Raw genomic sequence first — 21,274 nt, forward strand, 5'->3', positions numbered from 1 at the left:
TTTCGAGAACCTTTAGTGTGGAAACTAGTCAAACGACTCCGCTTGTGCCGCATGTTGCGACTGTGCTCGCTCGAACGGAACGGTGAAGGGCTCTGACTTGTGAGATTAGCGCTCGGAGTTTTAAGAACTGCCGATCCCCAGATTCTGCCAGTCAACTAATTTCCGGCTAATTCCTGGCCAATGGGAAGTATTTTTTTTTTTTATAAATACGGAGTCTTGATGGAGTGATTTGGCACAAAAATAGTTGACCGGTCTTGGTAGCCCCTCCGGAGTACGTCAGAACGAGCCTTGTACCGTGGTGGAAAACATGGTAGAAGAACGGCAGAATAACCCTGAGCTTTCGAATATCCAACGATGATCAGATGTGATATGTAGAATATATGCACTCCCTATTGATCATGAGGCTGCTGAACAAATGCTAATATCCCGGGGAGAGGTTGGGATCTTCAAGTTTGCCACCCCTCGGTCAGAGAGCAGACAAATGACTCGGGGAGATGAGCATTTTCCAGAATATTCATAACCATTAGTTACATCGAGCCTTGGCGACAGTCGCAGGTTCAAGCTGATTTAACTATGATACGAGCTCCATAAGTATCCATGGCTACTGATCAGAAGGCGGAAAGACCGAAGTCGTGGCAGTGGGAAGCTCCTGTTGTGGGGTGATCGTATGGCCTCGATGGTACCCAGCTGCGTCATCAATGTCAGAGCTCTCTAACGAGCACAAATGTGAGCCCAGCTTTAATAAAAGCTTGAAAAGGCTTTGGAGAGCAGTCCATTGATTGGCACTTTAAGGCAGTGTTCAATCGAGTCCCCACATGCTCATGTTTCAACCTCTGGGCATCAATGAAAACCTCCTGTTTTAGAGTAAAAGTCACAAAAATTATCTTCTCAGGTGAATGTAACACTTGATAAAAAGACAGACGGATGTTAAGCCAGCTTCTAGCAAGAACACGTCCTTTTCTCTTTAGCTGTGAACTAATTTGGTTTTCAGGTTTGCTGTTCAACCAGTCTAGCATACACAGTACTCCGTACTCTTGCTTCATATCAAACATGTCGATAGCATCAGCCATCCGCACCCAAAAGCTCACTGCCATCAACTTACATGATTTCTTTACTTAGCTGAACTGTTCAGAATGGCTCATTTTGATGGAGCAGCTTGAGGCAAAGGTTGCTGTATGGTGGAGTTGTCCCTGATTACCGTAACTTGGGCAGTACCAGCATTTCCACTTCAAAATGAGCATTTTCCACGTCAATTCTTCATCGCTCGCGCCACAATAATAGGGCAAAAATATTATTCAGGGGCTGTTTTTCGCTCGCATCTCCATCCGAGTGGTTGTGGGTGTTGTTGTGTTGCGGCTTTTGAAGTTGTTTATCGCCGTTAAGGCTGTGGCTGTTACTGCTTATGTAAGTTAAGAATTTTTTATGATGACTAATTAGTCACGTGAGTATATTTATCGCGACCATCATTGGTCATGTGATGATAGCAGCTTATCTAAGCTACTTGTTGTTACATAATACTGCTTACTCATCCCGGCGTTAGCTTCATACAGAAATAATACCAAATTTCAGCAATAACAGCCAATAAGATGCTCATAATAGACCCATTTACGTATCAAGATACGGATCCCTTACTGCGCTCTGTATATTTTTTGACACTGAAAAGTCAAATCCAGCGACGAAAAGAGCTGCGAGTCAGCAATTGACTGGCTTTTCAATAGCCCGCAGGGAATTTATTCTCCTGGAATGGCGGCGGAGGGGGTTTGCTGGACCGCTTTCCATTCAGACTGAAGAAACACGAAACCCTTGGAGTTTTGAACAAGCTTCTCACAGCCTGCCTAGAAACCCAAGGCCCTAACTAACGTCTTGTTACAGAGTTACAGAGTAACTAGTTAGCTAGATAAGTCGCTACTTCATACACGAGCAACTACTTTAACAGTTATCAAAGCCTTGAAGCCGCGGCTATGTGCTCAGCTTTACATCTACCGAAACCCGTTATTGATACGAATGCTGAAATCCTTGCCCCCGGGCATCAACCAACCAACTAACTTGATGTTCACAGACGGAGGGTTTCATCTCCCGAACGCCGTGATGCCACAGGGATCCTGTTCAGCCGCTCGACTCCTATACTATAACTATGAAAATATATCCCCCCTCCTAAGGCCGTGTGGACCAAGGAGTCGGCTGCTTTGCTCAACCTCTAACCGCTAGGTTTGGAACGACAGACGTCAAGATGGCCACTTTACTTGGGCTTGGTTTGTCCGTAGCCTTGACGTTTCTTCTAGTCTCCTATTTCCCCAAGTATTCCATTTCTGGGTCCTTTGCATGGACGTTGCCAGTTCTCTTCACGGCTTACCTTGCCCTCCGAGCAGTGTATCTTGTCATTTTATACCCTATCTTCTTCACACCATATAAACACCTGCCCGTCCCACCGGTAAGTCCGCCCATGATCCTTGGCTAAACCTATTGATTATGAACGTATAATAAATTTCCTGACTTTTACAATGCTATAAAGGGAAGAAGCATTTGGAATGGACACTTCAAAATTCTACAGGCATCTTCCCAAGGTACTCCAAGTGCAAAATGGACCAGAGAAGTACCAAATGACGGGATCATTCGCTATTACTTTATGTTGAACCGAGAGCGACTGCTAGTCACATCAACAAAGGCCCTGGCAGATGTACTGGTCAATCGGGCTTATGACTTTGCAAAGACCCGCGCATTGGTTGCATCTATAGGCTGGGTTACCGGTACTGGTGTCATCCTTGCGGAAGGAGATGTGCACAGGGTATGCCCGCTGGTGCTACAGCCGCCTGTTACCCCAGCCTTTGTAGCTGACGATTTCTTAAAAGGTCCAACGGAAGAACTTGAACCCTGCATTCTCGTTCCGCCATATCAAGGAGCTCTACCCTATTTTCTGGCAGAAATCGGTAGAGATGGCCGAAAGGATAGCCGAGGACATAGCTCCCCTACCTACAGATGAAAAGATCATTTCATTTGCTGACTATACTGGAAGGGCAACCTTGGAGATAATTGGACTGGCTGGCATGGGCTATGATCTCGAGTCAGTAAATGAGCTCCGAGAAGAGTACCGAAAGATGTTCACTACTCCAGGTCCTTTTACTAGAATCATTCGGAATTTCGTCTTCTTGACATGGCCGGAATTGTTCTTCTACTTACCACTGCCATATGTAAGGACAATCACTGCTGCGTCTCAAAAGATCCGCGAAATTTCTCGGTTGCTTGTTCAGCGGAAGCGATATGAACTCTCTTCCAAGAAGATTGATGACTCAAGTGGTGATATTATATCCGTCGCTCTTGAAAGCGGCAACTTCACGGAAGAAGGTCTAGTTGATCAGATCATGACCTTCCTGGCTGCGGGCCACGAGACAACTTCCATAGCTCTGCAATATGGCACGCGCATACTATGCACCCATCCAGAGGTCCAAAGTCGATTGCGTGAAGAGGTTAGGGCTAAAATTCCGTCACCGGGGCAAAATAAGGATGCAAATGGATTACGACATATCTCATCCACCCTTCTGGACACATTACCTTACCTCAACGCATTTTGCAATGAGCTTTTTCGTTTCTACCCACCAGTTACCATTACTACTCGCCAGGCAATTCGCGATACCGTCATTGCCGGCCAGCCTATCAAAAAAGGAACAAATATTGTCATTGCACCTAGAGCAACGAACCGAAATCCCGAATTCTGGGGAGAAGATGCAGATGTCTTCAACCCAGACCGTTGGCTGGCTCCCGGCTGTGCAAACACCGGTGGTGCTGAGTCAAACTATGCCTTCCTTACTTTTATACATGGGCCTCGAAGCTGTATTGGGAACACTTTTGCGAAGGGTGAGTTAATGTGTTTGGTCGCTGTACTTGCAGGAAGGTTTGAGATGGAACTTGAAGATCCGGATAAAGAACTGGAGATCACACCTGGTATAACTAACCGGCCAGCAGATGGAGTAAGGGCTAGGTTAAAGGTCTTGGAAGGTTGGTAGGATGCTTTACGTGGATATCTTAACGGAGTATATTTTATGTTATGATGTATGCAAATTTTAACGAAGAATACGAAACACTTTAATGAAATAGGTTTATGAATGTGTGTAATGCTAGCATAGTGTTTTATTTAAGAGTAGTACTCGTCTCTAAACGCCATCATTCTCTCCCTTAGTACACCATCGGCATCTTCTTCCGTCCAAGCACGAAGCATGCCGCCACGGTTGAAGTCAAATACTGCTTTTCCCTTAATAGGCTCTTCGCTCTGACGCTCTTCAGCATCGTGTGGCACTTCGGCTTCGATACCAATGATTCCTCCCGAACCTTCTCCGGTCACTCCCCACCTTGGGCCTGCTGAGCGCTGAAGTTCTCCGCCAGGTCCAGCAATGGCAGTAATAGCATCCGCAAGCGAATCCTTTGCACCCAGCTTCAACAGTGAGGCGGCCGAGTGAGCAGCGGCTACACGGACGAACGAGTCGCCGTTACCGGTGCAAGACAGTCCGAGAGCCCGACGAGTTGACGAGCTGGGAACATCCCAGGCCTCAGCCCAGTATCCAGTCCCAAGCGTTGGGGTATCGCCAATCCGCCCGGGCAGTTTGTTGGTCAGCCCTCCTGTGCTTGTGGCAGCAGCAATGTTCCCCCATTGGTCAAGGCATACACATCCAACTGTTCCTTGACTGAGATATTTCGAGATATCTTCTCCCGGTTTAGGCAAAGTGTCATGGTCAATTGAAGCTCCTTTACCTAGTCCCTTCATGTGCTCGTCCCATCGTTTCTGGGTGAAAAACCATTCATCGGGTTTGGATTCCAACCCCCATTCCTTCGCGAGGGATTCCACATACGGACCACAGAGATGAGAATGCATGCTCTCGCCATTACCCCTGTGGCCTTCAACGTCATTTCGCAGAAGAACTTCCCTCGCTAGTTGTACTGGATGACGAACGTTTTTCAGCATCATGACTCCGGCACCGCGCTTAATCAGTGCCCGCTTTACATCTTCGCATCCCTGGGTTTCAGGGAGGAGTGAACAAACCATCACTGAAGCCTCCATCTCGTGAGTGCCAGTAAGCGTAAACACGCTTCCCCGTCCACAGTTATATAGTTCGTCATCTTCTAGCAATGACACAGCATGTACGGCTGCGTCAATAGCAGAATATGGCGTAATCTTCTTCTTGGTCCCGTCTCCTTCTTCCTGCTCACCATTGAGAAGAGTAACAGTCGAATGCAGGTATTTCAATAGGGACGCTCGATATCTCTCGTATAACTCTGGGGGGATCCTGGAGCGTACAATATTCCCCGCACCGCCGTGGATGATAACCGTTGGCCTAAAACGCGGCTGCGGCGTGGATTCCGAGGAGGCCGCATATGTAACCGTCATGATGTCCGCGTCGGTCAGCTAACAGGCGGGAAATAGGTTCTTCAGGTGGCTTTGTACAATGAAACTGATATGGATCCAACTCCACGCTCGGCTAAACGGCGGAGGAGTAGCCGTTGCACCTGGGCTGGGCAGGGGTATGGTCACGTGGAGCTAAAGCGGCAAGGGGGACATATAGGTAGGGTGGGAATGGGAGGAAACAGTACAACGTCGATCAATGAGTTAGTTGCAATTGATATGGCTTTTTTTCACTGCAATGTGTAGGTAATGTACAGGGCGCGGAAGGTATTCTCGCTTTCCAACAATCATTAGCGCCAAAGGAGAAGAGAGAAATTGGGCATATATCCATGGGAATTTGGGAATGCATTGCAGATGTATGCGGCATTACCCGTATATGCGCTGGGGGGCATGCATAATTTATGAGTGTAGCTAAACAGGATGAGATCGGGACAAACAGTGAAGGAAGGCTTCAGGCGTTTTTTGGAGAGGTTGATCGAGGCATCCTGCGAGAAATCGGAGTTTAATAAGGACATTATAAGAAGGATAAGAAGGGAGGATTGGAGGAAACCAGAGGGAAAGTGGGAAGACAAGTAAACATCATCTATTTATAACCCATGCCCCTGACAAATAAAACGAGACCGAATAACTCCAGATAATATGGGAAAGTCGAAGGAGAATATGAGGACAACGTTAAGCCCCAAGCAAGGCAATAGGTGCCAAAATAAATTCGTTGGCGTGAAAAGAATCGAGGCACGAGGCCAGCTTGGTATATATGATTGGACTGATTACGCAGCCATTGTGTTCGATGAGCCGCTGGGTGGAGGTGGAGGTGCCTATATGCGATATATATTAGCCGGGTGTGAAAAGAGAAGAAACTCTAGAAGAAAACTCACGTCTAATCTGGTGTTATCAGCCATCATTCTCTGGAATCCGATACCAACACCTTCGATAACAGCCAAGAAACAAGCACACATAATGGCGGAGTTTCGTGCAGCCCTCATTCCACCACGGATAGCCAGTGCACCACCGGTGAAGAATCCAGCAATAACTAACAACAACTAGTTAGTTCACGAGTCCCAAATGATGCTATAAATGATTGACGTACTGGCATTGTAGGGATCCTCCTTCTTCCGTATTCCCTTGACTGTGCAGTCGAATGTTGAAAAGAGACCACCCCAGACACCGAAGTTACCGCCGAGAACTGGTGCTCGAGCCTTGATAGCTGTGATGGCTCCTATTCTCCGCTCACCGTATGGACTGTTTCTGAATCCCTTAACACCGTGCCAGACTGCACCACCGATAGCCTTTATATAGATAACAACCAAGTCAGTTCAGCTAGGCCAATTACTGAGGAGGGACGAATATTGAAACATCACGATTGGTACAAGGGATAAACGTACACCCATGCTAAAGGCACCGCCAAAATCACTGAGGATGACATAGGGACACGGGTCGCGGGTGTGATCCATTATGCCAAAGTAACTGCGTGCAAGGTATTATAATATCTGAAATATGGCCGAAATCGTGCAATTCGAACTGATCCTCAAGCTTAGAAAGAACAACAGGCCAGCCTTGTCCGGTATATTGTACAAATCGAGGTTTATGAAGATTTTTCTTGTAGTGATGGAACGGCGTCGGGATGCTCTTTTAACACGGCTGCGTTGACAGTGCACGGGAATCAGGCGGTAAAAGGATCTGATCCAAGAGAGCTCTTAAAAACAACAGCAGATTTCTAACGGGTCGACGGTGGTGTTTTTTGCGCCGTCATTCGTCTCTTCGATCTTCGTCTTTTTGCTTTGAAGCTTTTCAAGAAATAAAACTAAAAAAAAAAAAAAAAAAAGATCGGAAGCCCTTTTGCACGTGACGTCATGTGACTAATTTTGCCTTTTCAGCCTCGACGACGGACAGCCAGAGATATCAAAGTTGGATTTCAGCAACAGACTAGGAGGAAGACCTGGAAACAGCTAAAAGAGTGGATAGTTGATTGAGGAACTAAGTTTACGGTTCTGATTCGTGTTATTTTTCGTGTATCCCGTTATATATCACCCTTGCGGGCTAGACGGGCTGATCTAGATCTATATCTAGATTGAACATATAAACGCCCGCAACAAAAATACAGATAGAAGAAAAAGACATCCCACTCTTTAAATGAAGATAAGTATAAGCAGATCCAAAATGTGGGATATAAATCAATCGAAAAGAGAAAAAAAAAAAAAAAAAAGGAAACACCCGGATAGGTCATTAGATCCGGTGGCGAAATCTCACGTATACATGACGGTCATCAGGAACAATACAACAAAACAAAGGTGCAGGACATCAGCTAAACAGCTTTCTCAAGGGGGAGGGCTTCTTCTTCTTCTTCCTTTCCTTCTCCTTCAGCTCATCTTTCTTATGCTTACTCTCACTGTGGGACCGAGACGTTTTGGAGCTTTTGGAGTGCCTGGACGAATGTGAGCGGCGTGAATACTGCGAGCCCGTCTCGTACACGCTGCCTCCAACATATGAAGACACTCGAGTTGGCGCGGGGAGTATCTGACTGCTTCTGACTTCGCTTCGACGGTCATTATCGTACGCGTGCTGCTCATTAAGCATCACACGAGACATTGCTGCTGCTGTGGGCGTGATGAACTCCCCGTCAACAGATGTTCCACAACTCTCGGCCTCAGACTCTGCAACTCCCCTTCTCCAGCCTTCAATGCGGCTCATGCCAGAATTGATTTCAAGCAGCTCGTCCACCATAACAGGAGCTTCGAGTTGCCGTTCTTCCATTCCTTCTGGCTTCGATGAGATCTGTTTTATGATCTTGTATCCTCCAAACATGACTACTGTGACACCGATACCCACACCGGCTGCGATCATGAAGTGCGGGCTCGCCAGGAGGGCGAAGACTGCTGGTGCGCTGGCTCGCAAGGTCGCAAGGGCTGTGGGACCGAGATCAGACACTAGCTTGCTGATTTCAGCCAAGGTGAGAGCAACAGCGGCCATGGCATCTGGGTTTGACTGCAGGTGTGCAATCGTTGCCGTAACCGAGTGGTGTGCACAGTCAGCTTCAACAAGGAGATCCTTGACCCTCCCTACGAGTCCGGGCATATCGCTAGGTTCTGGGTCGAGCCGATCAAGTGCAGATTGATGGAATTCGCCGTATGCGAGATCCATATCGACTTTTGGAAGAGTGTGGGCGCGTGCTTCACCGTACGAGGGCCTAACAGGCTTTGCCATGGAAAGGTTATGCTCCGTATGACGCCGTGCGAGCTGTGAGTTGGGATGGTAGCCATCTGGATACTCGGATCGAACTTCAAATTCGAATGACCGGCGTTTTTGCGACCTACTTGAGTGATGACTGTGATGTCTGCTTTGTCTGTCATCGTCATGATGCCGAACAACCGATTTGGCTCGGCCTAGGTGTCGTTTAGAAGTCGTGGAGCGGTCATCCTCGAGGGTGTATGCTGCGAGGGCCCGGCGGGTATCTCGTTCTGCCTTTTTTGCTTCCTCGGCGCTTCGGATGACGGCCTTACGTTCCTTGTAGGCAGAACGAGCTTCTTTGAACACACTGAATAGATGTTTGCTCTGGGCAAAGCTTTAGCCAAAATACTGGTGGTGGCAAGACAACAGCGGGACTCACGGTGCTAACAACTTTGCCAGACTTATCTATCACGGAGATCGTCTGACCTATAGCGGCAGCCATTTTGACTGCTGAAATAGGCGTCTAGCTCTGGATGAACCAGTACGCAATGTCTGGCCAGGGAGAAGCTGTCCGAAGGCTTCTACTACCATATGCCCTCAATATGAAAAATATATGGATTAATTCGGATGTGCCAGGAGGTCCGTCCTGAAATGCAGTGTCTTGCTGAGTATATAACTACCACTGCCAACTCAGCAATCCGGGATAGTAGTTATTATTATATGAGGCGGGACAATCCAGCCAACGACTGCCATCCGATCCACGGCGATGCCTATCCGCCCACTCTCTGCTAGCCAACTGGCGCCCTACTTTTTCTCTCACCTTTCCCTGTCTGGCCTCAGTTGGGCTGGGAGAATGAAGCGGTTGGGCTGCGTGATTGGCGTGAAAGAGAACGAAGGAAAAGAGACGCAGCCAGTCGATGACAATGTGGCGGTGAAGCGTGGCGCAGATTCTCGTATTATATGCAAGAACAGCCACAGCAATTTGATATTCGATTCTGTTGATGATGCAAAGCTGCAGAATTGTTCTATACAGAATCTTTCTCTGGCTTCCAGAGGATGGCTCTTTGCTCGCTCCTTTGCTTCCCCTCTATTCTGGGGACGGGTGCGAGGTAAGAAGTTGGATAAGACGAGTGTGATGGGGAGAAACGACGGTGTAGGGGTCGGTATATTCGAGTGGAGAGTAGCGAGTGGACCGCCGGCCGCCGGGTAGCCATTGGGCTAGCCATTTTGACAAGCATCCCGTCTTCGCCTGGTCCACTGCTTGTTTTCATTCCTTGCAACAACCGACAGACAGAGCTATCGGGCGAGTTTACCTAACTGCGGCCAGCAGCCAGCCGTCCATGACTATCAAGACTCGAATATCCATCGCTATCTTCTTCATGGCGTAGTTAGCTACTTATGCAGCGGCCACTTTTGTTAACCACTTCATAACCGATGGAAACGATGTCTCAAACGAAACCCCTGGGAGGTTTTGACTGCTGTTGAAACAATTCCCATCACTTTTTCGTCGAAATTTCCGTCTCTGGTGCCGCCACGGATCAGAGGTTTGATGAAACCCCTTCCAGAGTCGCGACGGTCGATGCTCTGAATAATAATACCACAGAATGGAAGCCATCATCTATCCAACTCTCAAAGCTTCGTGACGTCCGCATCTGCCCATCCAATGAGTTAAACAGTCCTCCGTACATATTCTGATCATCCCTTCAGTGTTGTCGATTCGGCATTCAGTACTCCGTACTCCGTAATTAAATGATACTAAGAGTTTCCGGCACAATATAAGTATGTATGAGTCTATGCGAATCCAGACGCTCGGCAGGGGGATCTACATGGTCGTCCGACAGCTGAGCCTGCTGATGTGCTAGGACATCCATAGATTTCAATAGGTTTAACGGAGTTCTCACTGTGGTAGGCTTTGCAGTCCGGATTTGGGAATTCCCCATACTTCGTGAAGGTAAGCCTAGAGTCGGTCTGTTGCCAGACTCAAATTTTTTCGTGTCCCGTATGGAAAAAAAAAGAGCCCAGGCCCTTTGTCCCTTCTTCGTCGTAACAATGCACACGGAACTTTCTGTTTTTCCCTCTCCCGTCTGCAAGGCAAACTTCTACCCGCGCTAAACGTAGGAGTCTCACGCTTCAGCATGTATACCTAAGCATATACACCAATCAAAAAATCACACAAGAGACGGGAGTTGCCTTGCCCAAGCAATATCTTGATCATGGGGGTTTATCTCTGATTGGTTGGCTTATGCATGATGAGATGCCTCGTCCCCTGGGTTCACGGTGGAACATGTCCCTATCTGGAGTACCCTGTACGGGGTACCTGGTCGCGATAGTAAAAGAGCCGACACCCCGTATTGTGTAGTTCTCTTTCCTGATTCTTCGTTAATGACCGTAAATAAGAAGCCGAAATGATATCACGTAAACTGCATACACATTTTGCAGAAAGAACCTACGCAAGAGACGAATCCATATCAGCCCACGTAGAGGATATTCACAGGGTCCTAAACCTTCGTCGTTTTGTTTCGTTGCCCTTATTCATCCTGAGGTGAACCCACAAGCTAATCAAGTAACCGTCTTCTGCGGCAAGCCGGGCCGCATGAGCTATCCAGCCTTGCCCGCTATGCCGGTCTCGCCGCCAGGGTGCCTCCGTAGAACCGGCGATTTAGCAGACCATTACTCCGTAGTTAACGGGCTTAACGGCGTCTTTCCTAAGCGTTACCTATCCGGCAACTCGAGATCCAAGCCAAATACCAAGCTCCAAGCTCCAAGCCACGCCTCACGTCCTCGTTTGAGAAACACGGCCTAGCTGCAATGCCAAACCTAATGGCAGTCTCTCTTTCGAGCTATAGATGCGGTGAAGCTGCGCCAGTCGATGCAACAGGCTGGCTGGTCCCTTGAAACCAGCAAATTCCCACGATAACAAACAGTAATTGGTCTGCCGATAATCCATTGTGCATCATGCATCGTTGATTAAAATATGGTCGAGTGACCATGTCCTACCTCCCATTTATTTTCCCTCTGGCGTAGAAAAGAAACATAGCTGGTCACTTTCGTTCACTTGTCGACACTTTTGCATTCTCTCGTTTGAAATCCGTCGTCATAGCATTATCAAGCCCATTGCTGCTGTTGCTCTGTTGCTTGTTTGATTGATTTAACCTCCCGCCGACCTCCGATCACAGCCATGCCGCCATCCGTCACTCGAACGACGCTGAGATATGGCATCAATTACAGCCAGTCTGCAGCCTTCGGTAAGTCAGTCTCATTGCAATTCCGCTGGTCCGCCGTCCTCTGCCTGTATAAGCATCTTCTCTGCCTGTCGTGTGTGTGGCTGTCGATGAGATGGAGTTGGTGAAAGAAGAACGAAAAAGTCAATCCACCGCCACACGATGTCGACATCGGCTCGATGGGGAAAAACTCCTTTTGGGCCAAAACCTCCGCCAATTTGCACCAACATAACATAGAGATATTCATAGCATTTATCATTGACACAGGACGCAGCTTTCTGCAGATGAGGTGGTGGTCCCGTTAAATTAGTACATTAACTACAAAATTACGAAGGAGCTGGCTGGGCATTTTTGGTAGTTCTCATCTTGGATATACTGACAGCATGGATGATATAGACCTCAACGGCATTGATACAGGCTTCACCAAGCTCTCAACAGCTGAAACTACTGGAATGAATGCACAGGACTCCGCCGATTCATCGCCGACAACAGAGTCCAGAACTGCTTCTGGAGTGGCTCATCGGTTGCAGGCCAGCCGTTCAGTGCTCTCGTTAGCTATTGGCAAGGACTGTGTATTCGCAGGGCTTCAAGGAGGCGACATCGTTGTGAGTACCACGGCTAGTATCTTTCGCAGTTCAAAGCTGATTCAGGATAGGCATGGTCACTTTCAACTTATGAGTCCATAGCTTCCGTGGCAGCACACCAGGAGAGCGTCCTTGGGCTTCATTTGTCCCCAGATAAGGAGCTTTTATTTTCTAGTGGCGGGGACTCTACCGTTAATGTATGAACCAACGAATGTACTTATCGCAAGAAGTAGAGCTAATAAGTCACAGGTTTGGTGTACAAGAACGCTGGAGCAGTTGTACTCGATAGAGTCACATCATGACCCCGGGGACATATTCACTACGGTGTACTCTGCAGACAGGGGAACGGTGTATTGCGGTGGCCAAAACACAAGCATTCAGGTATGGTTTGCATCTGTTTAGATATCCGGGCTGCTTACTCACAGGTTTTCCTCTAGTGGTGCGATCTTCAACAAAGTGATATCCCTCAGGCAGTTGGGAACAAGGCGAATAAGCCGCATAAGTTCTTTGACTCCACAGGCCCCGGAGCTACAGAGCCCATTTCTACTGCCTGTCAAAATGGAATCGAGAGCCAAGGGCAGAAACTATATTTTAGAAAAGACCAGCATCGGTTATTCGCCCATAACGGATACGTTTATTGCATGAGACTTGTCAGGGGCCTGGTAGAAACCAGCGGTGGAGAGGTTCTTTTAACAGGATCTGGTGATGGATCTGTAAAAATATGGGAACTCGGTCATGGCCCGGGCGTGGCGCCAACGGAGCTTTTTACGCTTCAAAATAGAGACGAATCGGTTCTATCCATCTCGGTTGATGGGACATTCCTCTATTGTGGTCTCTCGGGAGGGGCAATAAATGTCTGGAATTTGGAGTCGAGACAGATCATCAAAACAATCTCTAGCCATACTGGTGACGTATGGGCAATTGACATTATCAAAGGGTTCATTCTGAGTGGTGATTCGGATGGTGTCGTGAAGGTAAGAATACCTAGCTTCCAACTGACAAGATGCAGTGAATGTTGTCTAACTCATCTAGAAATTCAACTCTCGTTTTGAGGAGCTCGGAACATGGACAGCTCATGATGGGAAGATGCTCACTTCTACCTCCGGGAATGTTAAGAATAGATGGATCTTTGCTACTGGTGGTAATGACAACACAGTTGCTCTATGGGATTTGACGGACGAAAAAGCTGATTCACAGGAGATACCTGCCATTAGCAACGGTACATAACGGCCCCCTTTCCCTTATTATACGTCATTTTCTTTCTAACTTAAAATATTTACAGATGAGATGGTCAACACGCTGGCAAAATTTATTGCATTCAAGACAATTTCCGGTTGCTCAGCGTTCGCTGGCGAATGTGCTCAGGGAGCAATCTTCCTCCGCAGACACTGCAAGTATCTAGGAGCTCAGACCAAGCTACTTGGGACAGGACAGAAGAAAAATCCAATTGTGTTTGCCAAATTCCCAGCGAATGCACCTGTAAAGAAGGACAAGTCCATTCTTTTCTATGGTCATTATGATGTTGTTGGAGCTGGAGCAAGCCATCCTAAGTGGAACACTGATCCATTCCACTTGACCTCCCTAAATGGGTACTTATATGGTCGTGGCGTCTCCGATAACAAAGGGCCATCCCTTTCTGCTCTTTATGCTGCAGCAGAACTCTATCAGCGAAAGGAGTTGTCTTCCAATGTTGTTTTTCTCATTGAGGGAGAAGAAGAATCTGGTTCGCAGGGGTTTGGACAAGCTATCCGTGAAAATAAAACCTTGATCGGCCCAATTGACTGGATTCTCCTGGCCAACAGCTACTGGTTGGATGACCACATTCCTTGCCTGACATACGGATTACGAGGAGTGGTACATGCAAATATTGTTGTATCAAGCAATCAACCAGATCTCCATAGTGGAATTGATGGAAGTTCTCTACTCGACGAACCTCTCAAGGACCTGACACTGCTTTTAGGAACGATAGTCGGACCCAAAGGAGCGATCAATCTCCCGGGCTTTCATGACCCGGTTTTATCATTAACACCCACCGAAAAGGCACGCTACGATGCTATTGCCGAGGCGTTACTACCGCACCACCCCGAGATCAAGAATTTTGAATCATTCACGGAATCTCTGATGCATCGTTGGCGTGAACCTTCGCTAACCATTCACTGCATTGACATTCCTAGTTGCAAAAAGTCGACCACCACTATATCAAGGAAGGCGAAAGCCTCGCTTTCTATTCGTATCGTTCCAAACCAAGAGTCAAGCAAGGTGGCAGAGGACTTAATCAACTATGCTCAGGCTCAATTCTCCGAGTTAAATTCGCAGAATACCCTCACCGTCGAAATTACCGGAACTGCAGATCCATGGCTCGGAGACCCTGATAATGAACTATTTGAAGCTCTTTCCCATGCCGTGACATTAACATGGACAAAGCAAGGCAATGGTAGCCAGGAATATAACTACCCTCCACTGAATAAACCGCAACTACGCAGTCGTCCTGCACCAATTCATACTGATTCTACTGATGCCGCACATGTCGTTACTTCTTCATCCTCACCGAAATCTCCTGCTGCGACGCAAAAGCAGTATATTCCAACGTCTTCAACTCTTGTCGATCAATCGACCACCTCTGGTTCAAATGGCATAAAACCTACTTCTACATGTGAAAGTCAAGGCTCTGCCCAAGAAAAACGCTCTCAGTCTATCTCTGGACAGGCAGACAGCAACGTTAGAAACCTCATCAAGCCAATCTACATCCGTGAAGGAGGATCCATCCCCACCATTCGACTTCTGGAAAAAGAATTCGGTGCTCCGGCTGCCCATTTACCCTGTGGTCAAGCCAGTGATAATGCCCATCTAGATAATGAACGTCTAAGGATCCAAAATCTGTACAACAGCCGTGAAATTTTCAAGAGCATGTTTTCTGGACACTAAATTTAGTTACTGCATATACCCCGTTTGGCTTTGCTTTCTCTTTCATGTTTATTTTTGGGTTAAACGGACTGGTTGGGTTTCGTTTTACACAGTGAAAATTGGGCGTCTGTTACCTTCGGCCTGAGTCAGCCTTTCTCTCCTTCGATATTTAACAGGCATATGATAGTAAGTAATAGCCAGCCAATAGCATTATCTAGTTGGGCTTATTTAATATAGCCAGTTGATCGTCGAATTTATCATGTTTTCTCTGGATACGAAATCTGCCCATCCGGAAGCGAGGTTCCCGGGCTGGCTGGGGAGGCACCCGCTTTAGTTGCTTATTTAGTCCGGGGAAAGCAAACGTCGCATCCAACGTTTCTTCAGCTAATATTGAATCGCTGTTTACCAATTTCTTGTCCTCGTCAGTTAATCAAGCATGGCCGTGCTCACAGTGGGCACCTACGCTCTGCTAGGTTTTATCGCGGCTATCTTTTTCAATGTCGTCTATCAGGTGCTTTTTCGCCTGCTGAACAAATCCAGGCCCCCTTTAGTCTTCCATTGGATCCCATTCCTGGGTAATACTATCAGCTATGGAATGGATCCATATAAGTTTTTCTTTTCTTGCCAAAAGAAGGTGAGTGATGAATAAACAGCAGCCTGTAGCGTGCTTCATTGACTAGCTAATACTGATCATCTGGCTCTAGCATGGCGATATCTTCACGTTTGTCCTCCTGGGTCGTCACACTACCGTATACCTGGGAATCAAGGGAAACGAATTCATTCTCAATGGCAAATTAAAGGATGTGAATGCAGAGGAGGTGTATTCCCCTTTAACAACTCCAGTCTTTGGGTCCGATGTGGTCTACGATTGTCCCAATTCCAAGCTCATGGAACAGAAGAAATTCATTAAATACGGTCTCTCATCAGCAGCACTAGAGGCTCATGTTCCCTTGATCGAGAAAGAAGTTTTAGATTATCTTGATACTTCTCCCAACTTCCACGGAAAATCCGGAGACGTAGATATTTCGAGCGCCATGGCTGAAATAACTATTTTTACCGCCGGTATTACCCTTCAGGGGGAAGAGGTACGCTCGAAACTTACGACCGAGTTTGCCGCTCTATATCATGATCTGGATAAGGGTTTTACCCCTATAAATTTCATGCTACCGTGGGCCCCTTTGCCACATAATAAGAAGCGGGATGCTGCCCACTCTCGTATGCGTGCCATCTATACCGATATTATTGAAAAGCGACGTCGCGAAGGAGCCAAATCCAACAATACCCAGACGGACATGATTCACAATTTGATGCAATGCACCTATAAAAATGGACAACCGCTACCGGATAAGGAAATTGCGCATATGATGATCACCCTCCTAATGGCCGGTCAGCACTCCTCGTCTTCAATCAGCTCCTGGATTATGCTTCGTCTAGCCTCTCAACCAGATATAGTGGAAGAACTTTACCGAGAGCAGCTAGCCAATCTGCCACATACCGGCCCCAATGGCTGCCTAGCTCCCCTACAGTACAAAGACCTTGACAACCTTCCGCTACATCAAAATGTGATCCGCGAAACCCTCCGCCTCAACTCATCAATCCATTCGCTCATGAGAAAGGTCAAGAACCCGATGCCGGTTCCTGGTACCCCTTATGTGGTACCAACATCGCATGTCTTACTCGCATCTCCGGGAGTAACGGCCCAGAGTGATGAGCATTTCCCCAACGCGATGAAGTGGGATCCTTATCGATGGGACGCCCAAAAACCCAAGACTGATGAAAAGGAGGAGGATATGGTTGATTATGGCTACGGTGTTATGGCTAAGGGGTCTAATAGCCCATATCTCCCATTTGGGGCTGGCCGGCACCGATGCATTGGAGAAAAATTCGCCTATGTCAACCTAACGGTGATAGTTGCTACGGTGGTGCGTCACTTGCGCTTATACAGCTTGGAGGGGAAGAATGGCGTACCTGCTACAGACTACTCATCACTGTTTTCTGGACCAATGAAACCCGCGCGGATTCGCTGGGAACGACGTCCTAAGTCACATTGAACTCACCGTTATTGAACAGTTTCTGTAATTATCTTGCTGCTAGGAGAGAGAAGGCATCGGGGGACGAGCCAATAATAATATTTACTTTTCTATCAGCTGTATTTGCATGCTCTAGTAACACGGTTTATTAGGCCTATTTGAGCGCTGAAAATGTTTTCTTTCTAATTTATTATGCTATAGATCATGATAGACTTATTTAATCATGGAGCAGGCGAATTTTGAGACTGCGGCTCATTTATGCTTAACCCCGGACCCACTTCCATAAACCTTCTTTATGGTCAGTCTAGAGTACACTTCGTCGTCGGCCTACTCAGCTCTTAGCCCCATTCAGTAGAGAAATGTAGAGTAGTCCTCTGCCATATGATCTCTCAAACAGCTAAAAGAAATGAACGTCTTCTGACTTTATTCCCTATTCTAGTATTGGTAGCAAAGGCGTTGAATACATTGATTACCATATCCTCTTCGCCGCCATTTCGTACCTTTTCACATTTTCCAGCCCATGAGCCCCGCTCCCAGACCCGCCGGGATTATCACTCCTGCTCTTCGCTTCGCGGTCGCGTAGTCTTCGCAAACCCTCAGGGTCATCGACGTATATCCATCTTCTTTTATCTTCTCCAACCTCCACAGCGCCCCAGCCGCCACCACGTCGACCTCCTTCTATAATATCGCTGTTACTGTTGCTGTTGCTTGCGCTATTGAACGAGGATGATTCGATATTTTGAGCAGGGAATGAAGGCACATGGGGCAAAGGGGATGTGGATTTCATGTGTTGTTGGTGTTGCTGGCGACGTTGTTCTCGTTTCTGCTGCGCTGCGTACTCACGCTCACGGTATTTCATGTTCTTGTATCTTGTGCGGGAGTAGCCAAGAAGGATCATGCCCAGGACAAGCTTTCCCAGAAGTAAGGTTATATAGAGTAGTAGGACAAGGATGACGGTGAAAATAGGGACAAATGATTCGGGAGAGGGTGTGGCGTATGATACGAGTGTTTGGAAAATGGAAGAAGCTGCTTGTGCAATTGTCGAGAGCGATATGGAAGATAGAATTGTCGATGCGGAAGCATTGGAGAAATCGGGTATAACAGACGATAACGAGGCCGATGAGCCTGAAATAGGGGCGTAGTGACTGTGTATCTCAGTCAAAGATGTAGCATTCGACGGTGGGGGGTAAAAAGGAGAAGATGATAATTGCGGCAGCCAAGCAGTTAGAAACATCTGGTATGTCTGAACTGAAACGCGAAAAAATAAACAAGCAAGCGGTATAACCGGTAGTCCGAGGCGGCGGTTGAGATTCGGATCGGAAAATGCGCTGCTGTAGTAATCTTTGGCAAGGATGTCGAGGAATCTGCCGTACATTGCAGGCTTAAGGTTGTTAAATTTGCTGATGTAGGCATGTTTAAGCCAGTCAACTACCATTTCGGAACCTAGAACAACAAGAAAAGGGGCCAAAAGGTGGCCAATTGCAGGGAGAATGGAGTTAACACTGCTCAAGGATGAAAATACAGATGATGGGATAAGAAGGGTGAATGATTGCGGGAGGATTGACGTAGATGGCTTAAAGGCAGTTGTGCTGTTCGTGGTAGTTGTCGCACTGCTTTGAGATGTCAAGGCATTTCCGAGCTTGAAGCCTCCTGTTTCCACAAAATTTCTGGATGCGATTATGATGAGCATGAGCCATAGCTGGAACCGCTCAACAACATCTGCACAGGTGAGTTGAAAGAGATTCTCCTTTTCAAACCTTTTGAAGACCGTCGATTTAATCTCGACGAACTGGTTAGATAATAGTAGAGTAATCAGTGCATTGGAGTATGAGTTCACTGCCACATTCAGGGTCATCACCTGATAGAAGAGCGCCGTGGCGTGGATAACGGTATATATAAGAGCGAAAATAAACATCCAAAACGGGCGTACAACTTTGCTTCGGCCATCCGGTCTTCGTTCCAGTGCTTCTTGAGAGAATAGGCATTCGAGAACATCCTGGCCAATGGCGGAAAGTAGCCGGTCACCAACCTAAGGAGGGGATCAGTAAGATAAATTCTTCAAAGTGAATGAGTTTGTATGCACCTACTTCAAGAACGTTATATATAACGTAGAGCTTGATAGCTGCCTGCCCTCTAATCCAGTGGTACATTCGACTTGCATCGAAGTACATTAGAATAGTGCAGGTAAATATCATCAGTAATCCCTTGAGGATATCTGCCTTGTCATTTTCAAGTAACGTAGACGGAATAGACTTGGTCCTCCGATGTCTTCGAGTCGTAGATCCACGACGTCGACGCGCTTCTGAGCCTGAAGCTGGATCTAGGGCTGGACTGCCATCTATTGGCGATGGGTCAATGGGTATAAGCTTCGGTGAAGCATCTTTGATATTGATTGGTTTTTCATGCGTTGTTTCACGGACAGAGTCACGCCGTCGTCGACGTTTCCACATCCGACCGAGACCGCTCACTATATACGAGGCGACAAAACGAATCTCAAGTCCAAGGTTAATCATCCAGGACTGTAGCAGGATGTAAACCGCCTTTAGAAATTGTAACGGGAGAAGGGTGAAAGTATGCAGCCACGAGTCGAGACAGGCTAGAGTGCCGAAACATAACGCCTGTTCTAGAAGCGGAGGAAGAAGAAAGAAATTCTGCAATCTTTCTAACATTACCCGAGAGCTTTCATAGGGAAAATCATGAGCTCCTGATCGATGGATGTAGAGGGATGATGGCCTGTGAGAGGACAGTTCGAGCTGGAGGTATGTCGGTATAGAAAAGGGTGGAATTGGAATAGACGCTGGTACGGGAGATACGCTTCTGTTTACACCCGATGAGCGTGTTGACCGAGAACCTGCATCTAGTTTCAACGGGGACGGCATCCGTCTTGAACGGTTACCTGAGCCATTGTCGTATAGCCGCTCTCTTTCGGCCGCAGGCACTGGGCCAGACACAGATGAAGCTTTGTCTCGAGGACGAAATGAGGTAGGAAGAGGCTGGGAAGGATCGCTATTAACACGCCGGCCATGAAACTCCAACGGATCCTGAAGATGGACTTGCTTCTTCCCGGTGCTAGACCGACGTGTTCGCGCACGGCTTCTATTGCGATCCTTTATTGCACCAATAGAGCCAGTGCCAGTGCCCATATCTACGTCGTAGATACCTACTTCCTCATCTTTCGCCTTCAAGGATATCAGTGGAGTTGTCGATGGTTCTAGTTCCGGTCCTGTCTCTACTTCGACAGATGCGAGGTCAAGAACTGGTTTCGAGGGTGGTATCTGCTGAATTTGTGGCCTCTCGGCATCAACTTCGATATCAGTGTCAGCATCATCCGTTACTCGCAGACAAGTAAATTCCGGCGAAGACGCTAAATCCTGTAATTTCGCGGGAGACAGCTTCTGGACCTTGTCTCTTTCTTTTGTTGCGTCCGTCCCAGCGCTCTGTTTATTTGACTTTGATGGGTGCGACGGGGTATATGAGTGGTCTTTAAGCGTAACATCGGCTGCCGCAGGTCTTGGTATCTGGCCAGGTGGCCTCTTCAGGGTGGTAGGGTCTTCGTCCGTGGCATTCTCAGGCCATATATTTATTTGACTCTCTGGCTCTGGCGTTGGGGCTGGGCTGGGTAGTTGTCTGCCATCGACATTGCCGCCAACCCCCACGGCTGCCACTGTATTTACTTCAGAGCTGCTGATGCCCACATATTTATCCCTAGCTTTATCCTCTTGTTTCCCTTGTATCAGCGCAGCCAGAACCGGCTCTGGGCTCGCTGCCGACTGCTCCTCATAGTCAAGTTCGTCGGCCTCCTCGCTTCGTTGTTTCCTGCCATTTAACAGGGACGAGCCGACCATCGTGCCCGGAGAAATTTCGCCTTTTCCTTCTCCATCATCAATGCCTAGTCCGTTCATTGTATGGCACCCATCACTTGTCATGCTGCATTGTTCGGCTGGTGGCGGTGTAGTTGAGGGATATAAGTATTTTATC

At 47.5% G+C, this 21,274-nt stretch overlaps 8 protein-coding genes across 8 annotated transcripts; 4 read left to right on the plus strand and 4 right to left on the minus strand.

Moving 5' to 3' along the window:
• Nucleotides 1–2,230: 2,230 nt before the first annotated feature.
• ARB_05308 (cytochrome P450 oxidoreductase, putative) lies at nt 2,231–4,001 on the plus strand (the record flags this gene model as incomplete). Its single annotated transcript, XM_003016968.1, has 3 exons — nt 2,231–2,431; nt 2,552–2,785; nt 2,850–4,001. 3 exons carry the CDS (start codon nt 2,231–2,233, stop codon nt 3,999–4,001), a joined length of 1,587 nt encoding a protein of 528 aa, XP_003017014.1.
• A 128-nt stretch (nt 4,002–4,129) lies between these two features.
• On the minus strand, nt 4,130–5,377 carry ARB_05309 (uncharacterized protein; the record flags this gene model as incomplete). Its single annotated transcript, XM_003016969.1, has 1 exon — nt 4,130–5,377. One exon carries the CDS (start codon nt 5,375–5,377, stop codon nt 4,130–4,132), a length of 1,248 nt encoding a protein of 415 aa, XP_003017015.1.
• Nucleotides 5,378–6,207: 830 nt separating this feature from the next.
• ARB_05310 (Mitochondrial import inner membrane translocase subunit (TIM22), putative) lies at nt 6,208–6,843 on the minus strand (the record flags this gene model as incomplete). The annotated part of the gene is made up of 3 exons (XM_003016970.1): nt 6,208–6,422; nt 6,480–6,678; nt 6,775–6,843. The coding sequence occupies 3 exons, from the start codon at nt 6,841–6,843 to the stop codon at nt 6,208–6,210; spliced, it is 483 nt and encodes a 160-aa protein (XP_003017016.1).
• Nucleotides 6,844–7,690: 847 nt separating this feature from the next.
• On the minus strand, nt 7,691–9,059 carry ARB_05311 (uncharacterized protein; the record flags this gene model as incomplete). Its single annotated transcript, XM_003016971.1, has 2 exons — nt 7,691–8,941; nt 8,997–9,059. The coding sequence occupies 2 exons, from the start codon at nt 9,057–9,059 to the stop codon at nt 7,691–7,693; spliced, it is 1,314 nt and encodes a 437-aa protein (XP_003017017.1).
• Nucleotides 9,060–9,410: 351 nt separating this feature from the next.
• On the plus strand, nt 9,411–9,945 carry ARB_05312 (uncharacterized protein; the record flags this gene model as incomplete). The annotated part of the gene is made up of 2 exons (XM_003016972.1): nt 9,411–9,666; nt 9,848–9,945. 2 exons carry the CDS (start codon nt 9,411–9,413, stop codon nt 9,943–9,945), a joined length of 354 nt encoding a protein of 117 aa, XP_003017018.1.
• Nucleotides 9,946–12,161: 2,216 nt separating this feature from the next.
• On the plus strand, nt 12,162–15,287 carry ARB_05313 (uncharacterized protein; the record flags this gene model as incomplete). The annotated part of the gene is made up of 6 exons (XM_003016973.1): nt 12,162–12,383; nt 12,434–12,559; nt 12,700–12,743; nt 12,820–13,336; nt 13,395–13,581; nt 13,645–15,287. The coding sequence occupies 6 exons, from the start codon at nt 12,162–12,164 to the stop codon at nt 15,285–15,287; spliced, it is 2,739 nt and encodes a 912-aa protein (XP_003017019.1).
• Nucleotides 15,288–15,702: 415 nt separating this feature from the next.
• Nucleotides 15,703–17,307, plus strand: ARB_05314 (uncharacterized protein; the record flags this gene model as incomplete). Its single annotated transcript, XM_003016974.1, has 3 exons — nt 15,703–15,900; nt 15,971–17,188; nt 17,212–17,307. The coding sequence occupies 3 exons, from the start codon at nt 15,703–15,705 to the stop codon at nt 17,305–17,307; spliced, it is 1,512 nt and encodes a 503-aa protein (XP_003017020.1).
• A 458-nt stretch (nt 17,308–17,765) lies between these two features.
• ARB_05315 (uncharacterized protein) lies at nt 17,766–21,198 on the minus strand (the record flags this gene model as incomplete). The annotated part of the gene is made up of 2 exons (XM_003016975.1): nt 17,766–19,325; nt 19,384–21,198. 2 exons carry the CDS (start codon nt 21,196–21,198, stop codon nt 17,766–17,768), a joined length of 3,375 nt encoding a protein of 1,124 aa, XP_003017021.1.
• Nucleotides 21,199–21,274: the final 76 nt, after the last annotated feature.

The sequence above is a fragment of the Trichophyton benhamiae genome (genome assembly GCF_000151125.1).
Source record: "Trichophyton benhamiae CBS 112371 chromosome Unknown contig01989.5, whole genome shotgun sequence".
Lineage (NCBI taxonomy): Eukaryota > Fungi > Ascomycota > Eurotiomycetes > Onygenales > Arthrodermataceae > Trichophyton > Trichophyton benhamiae.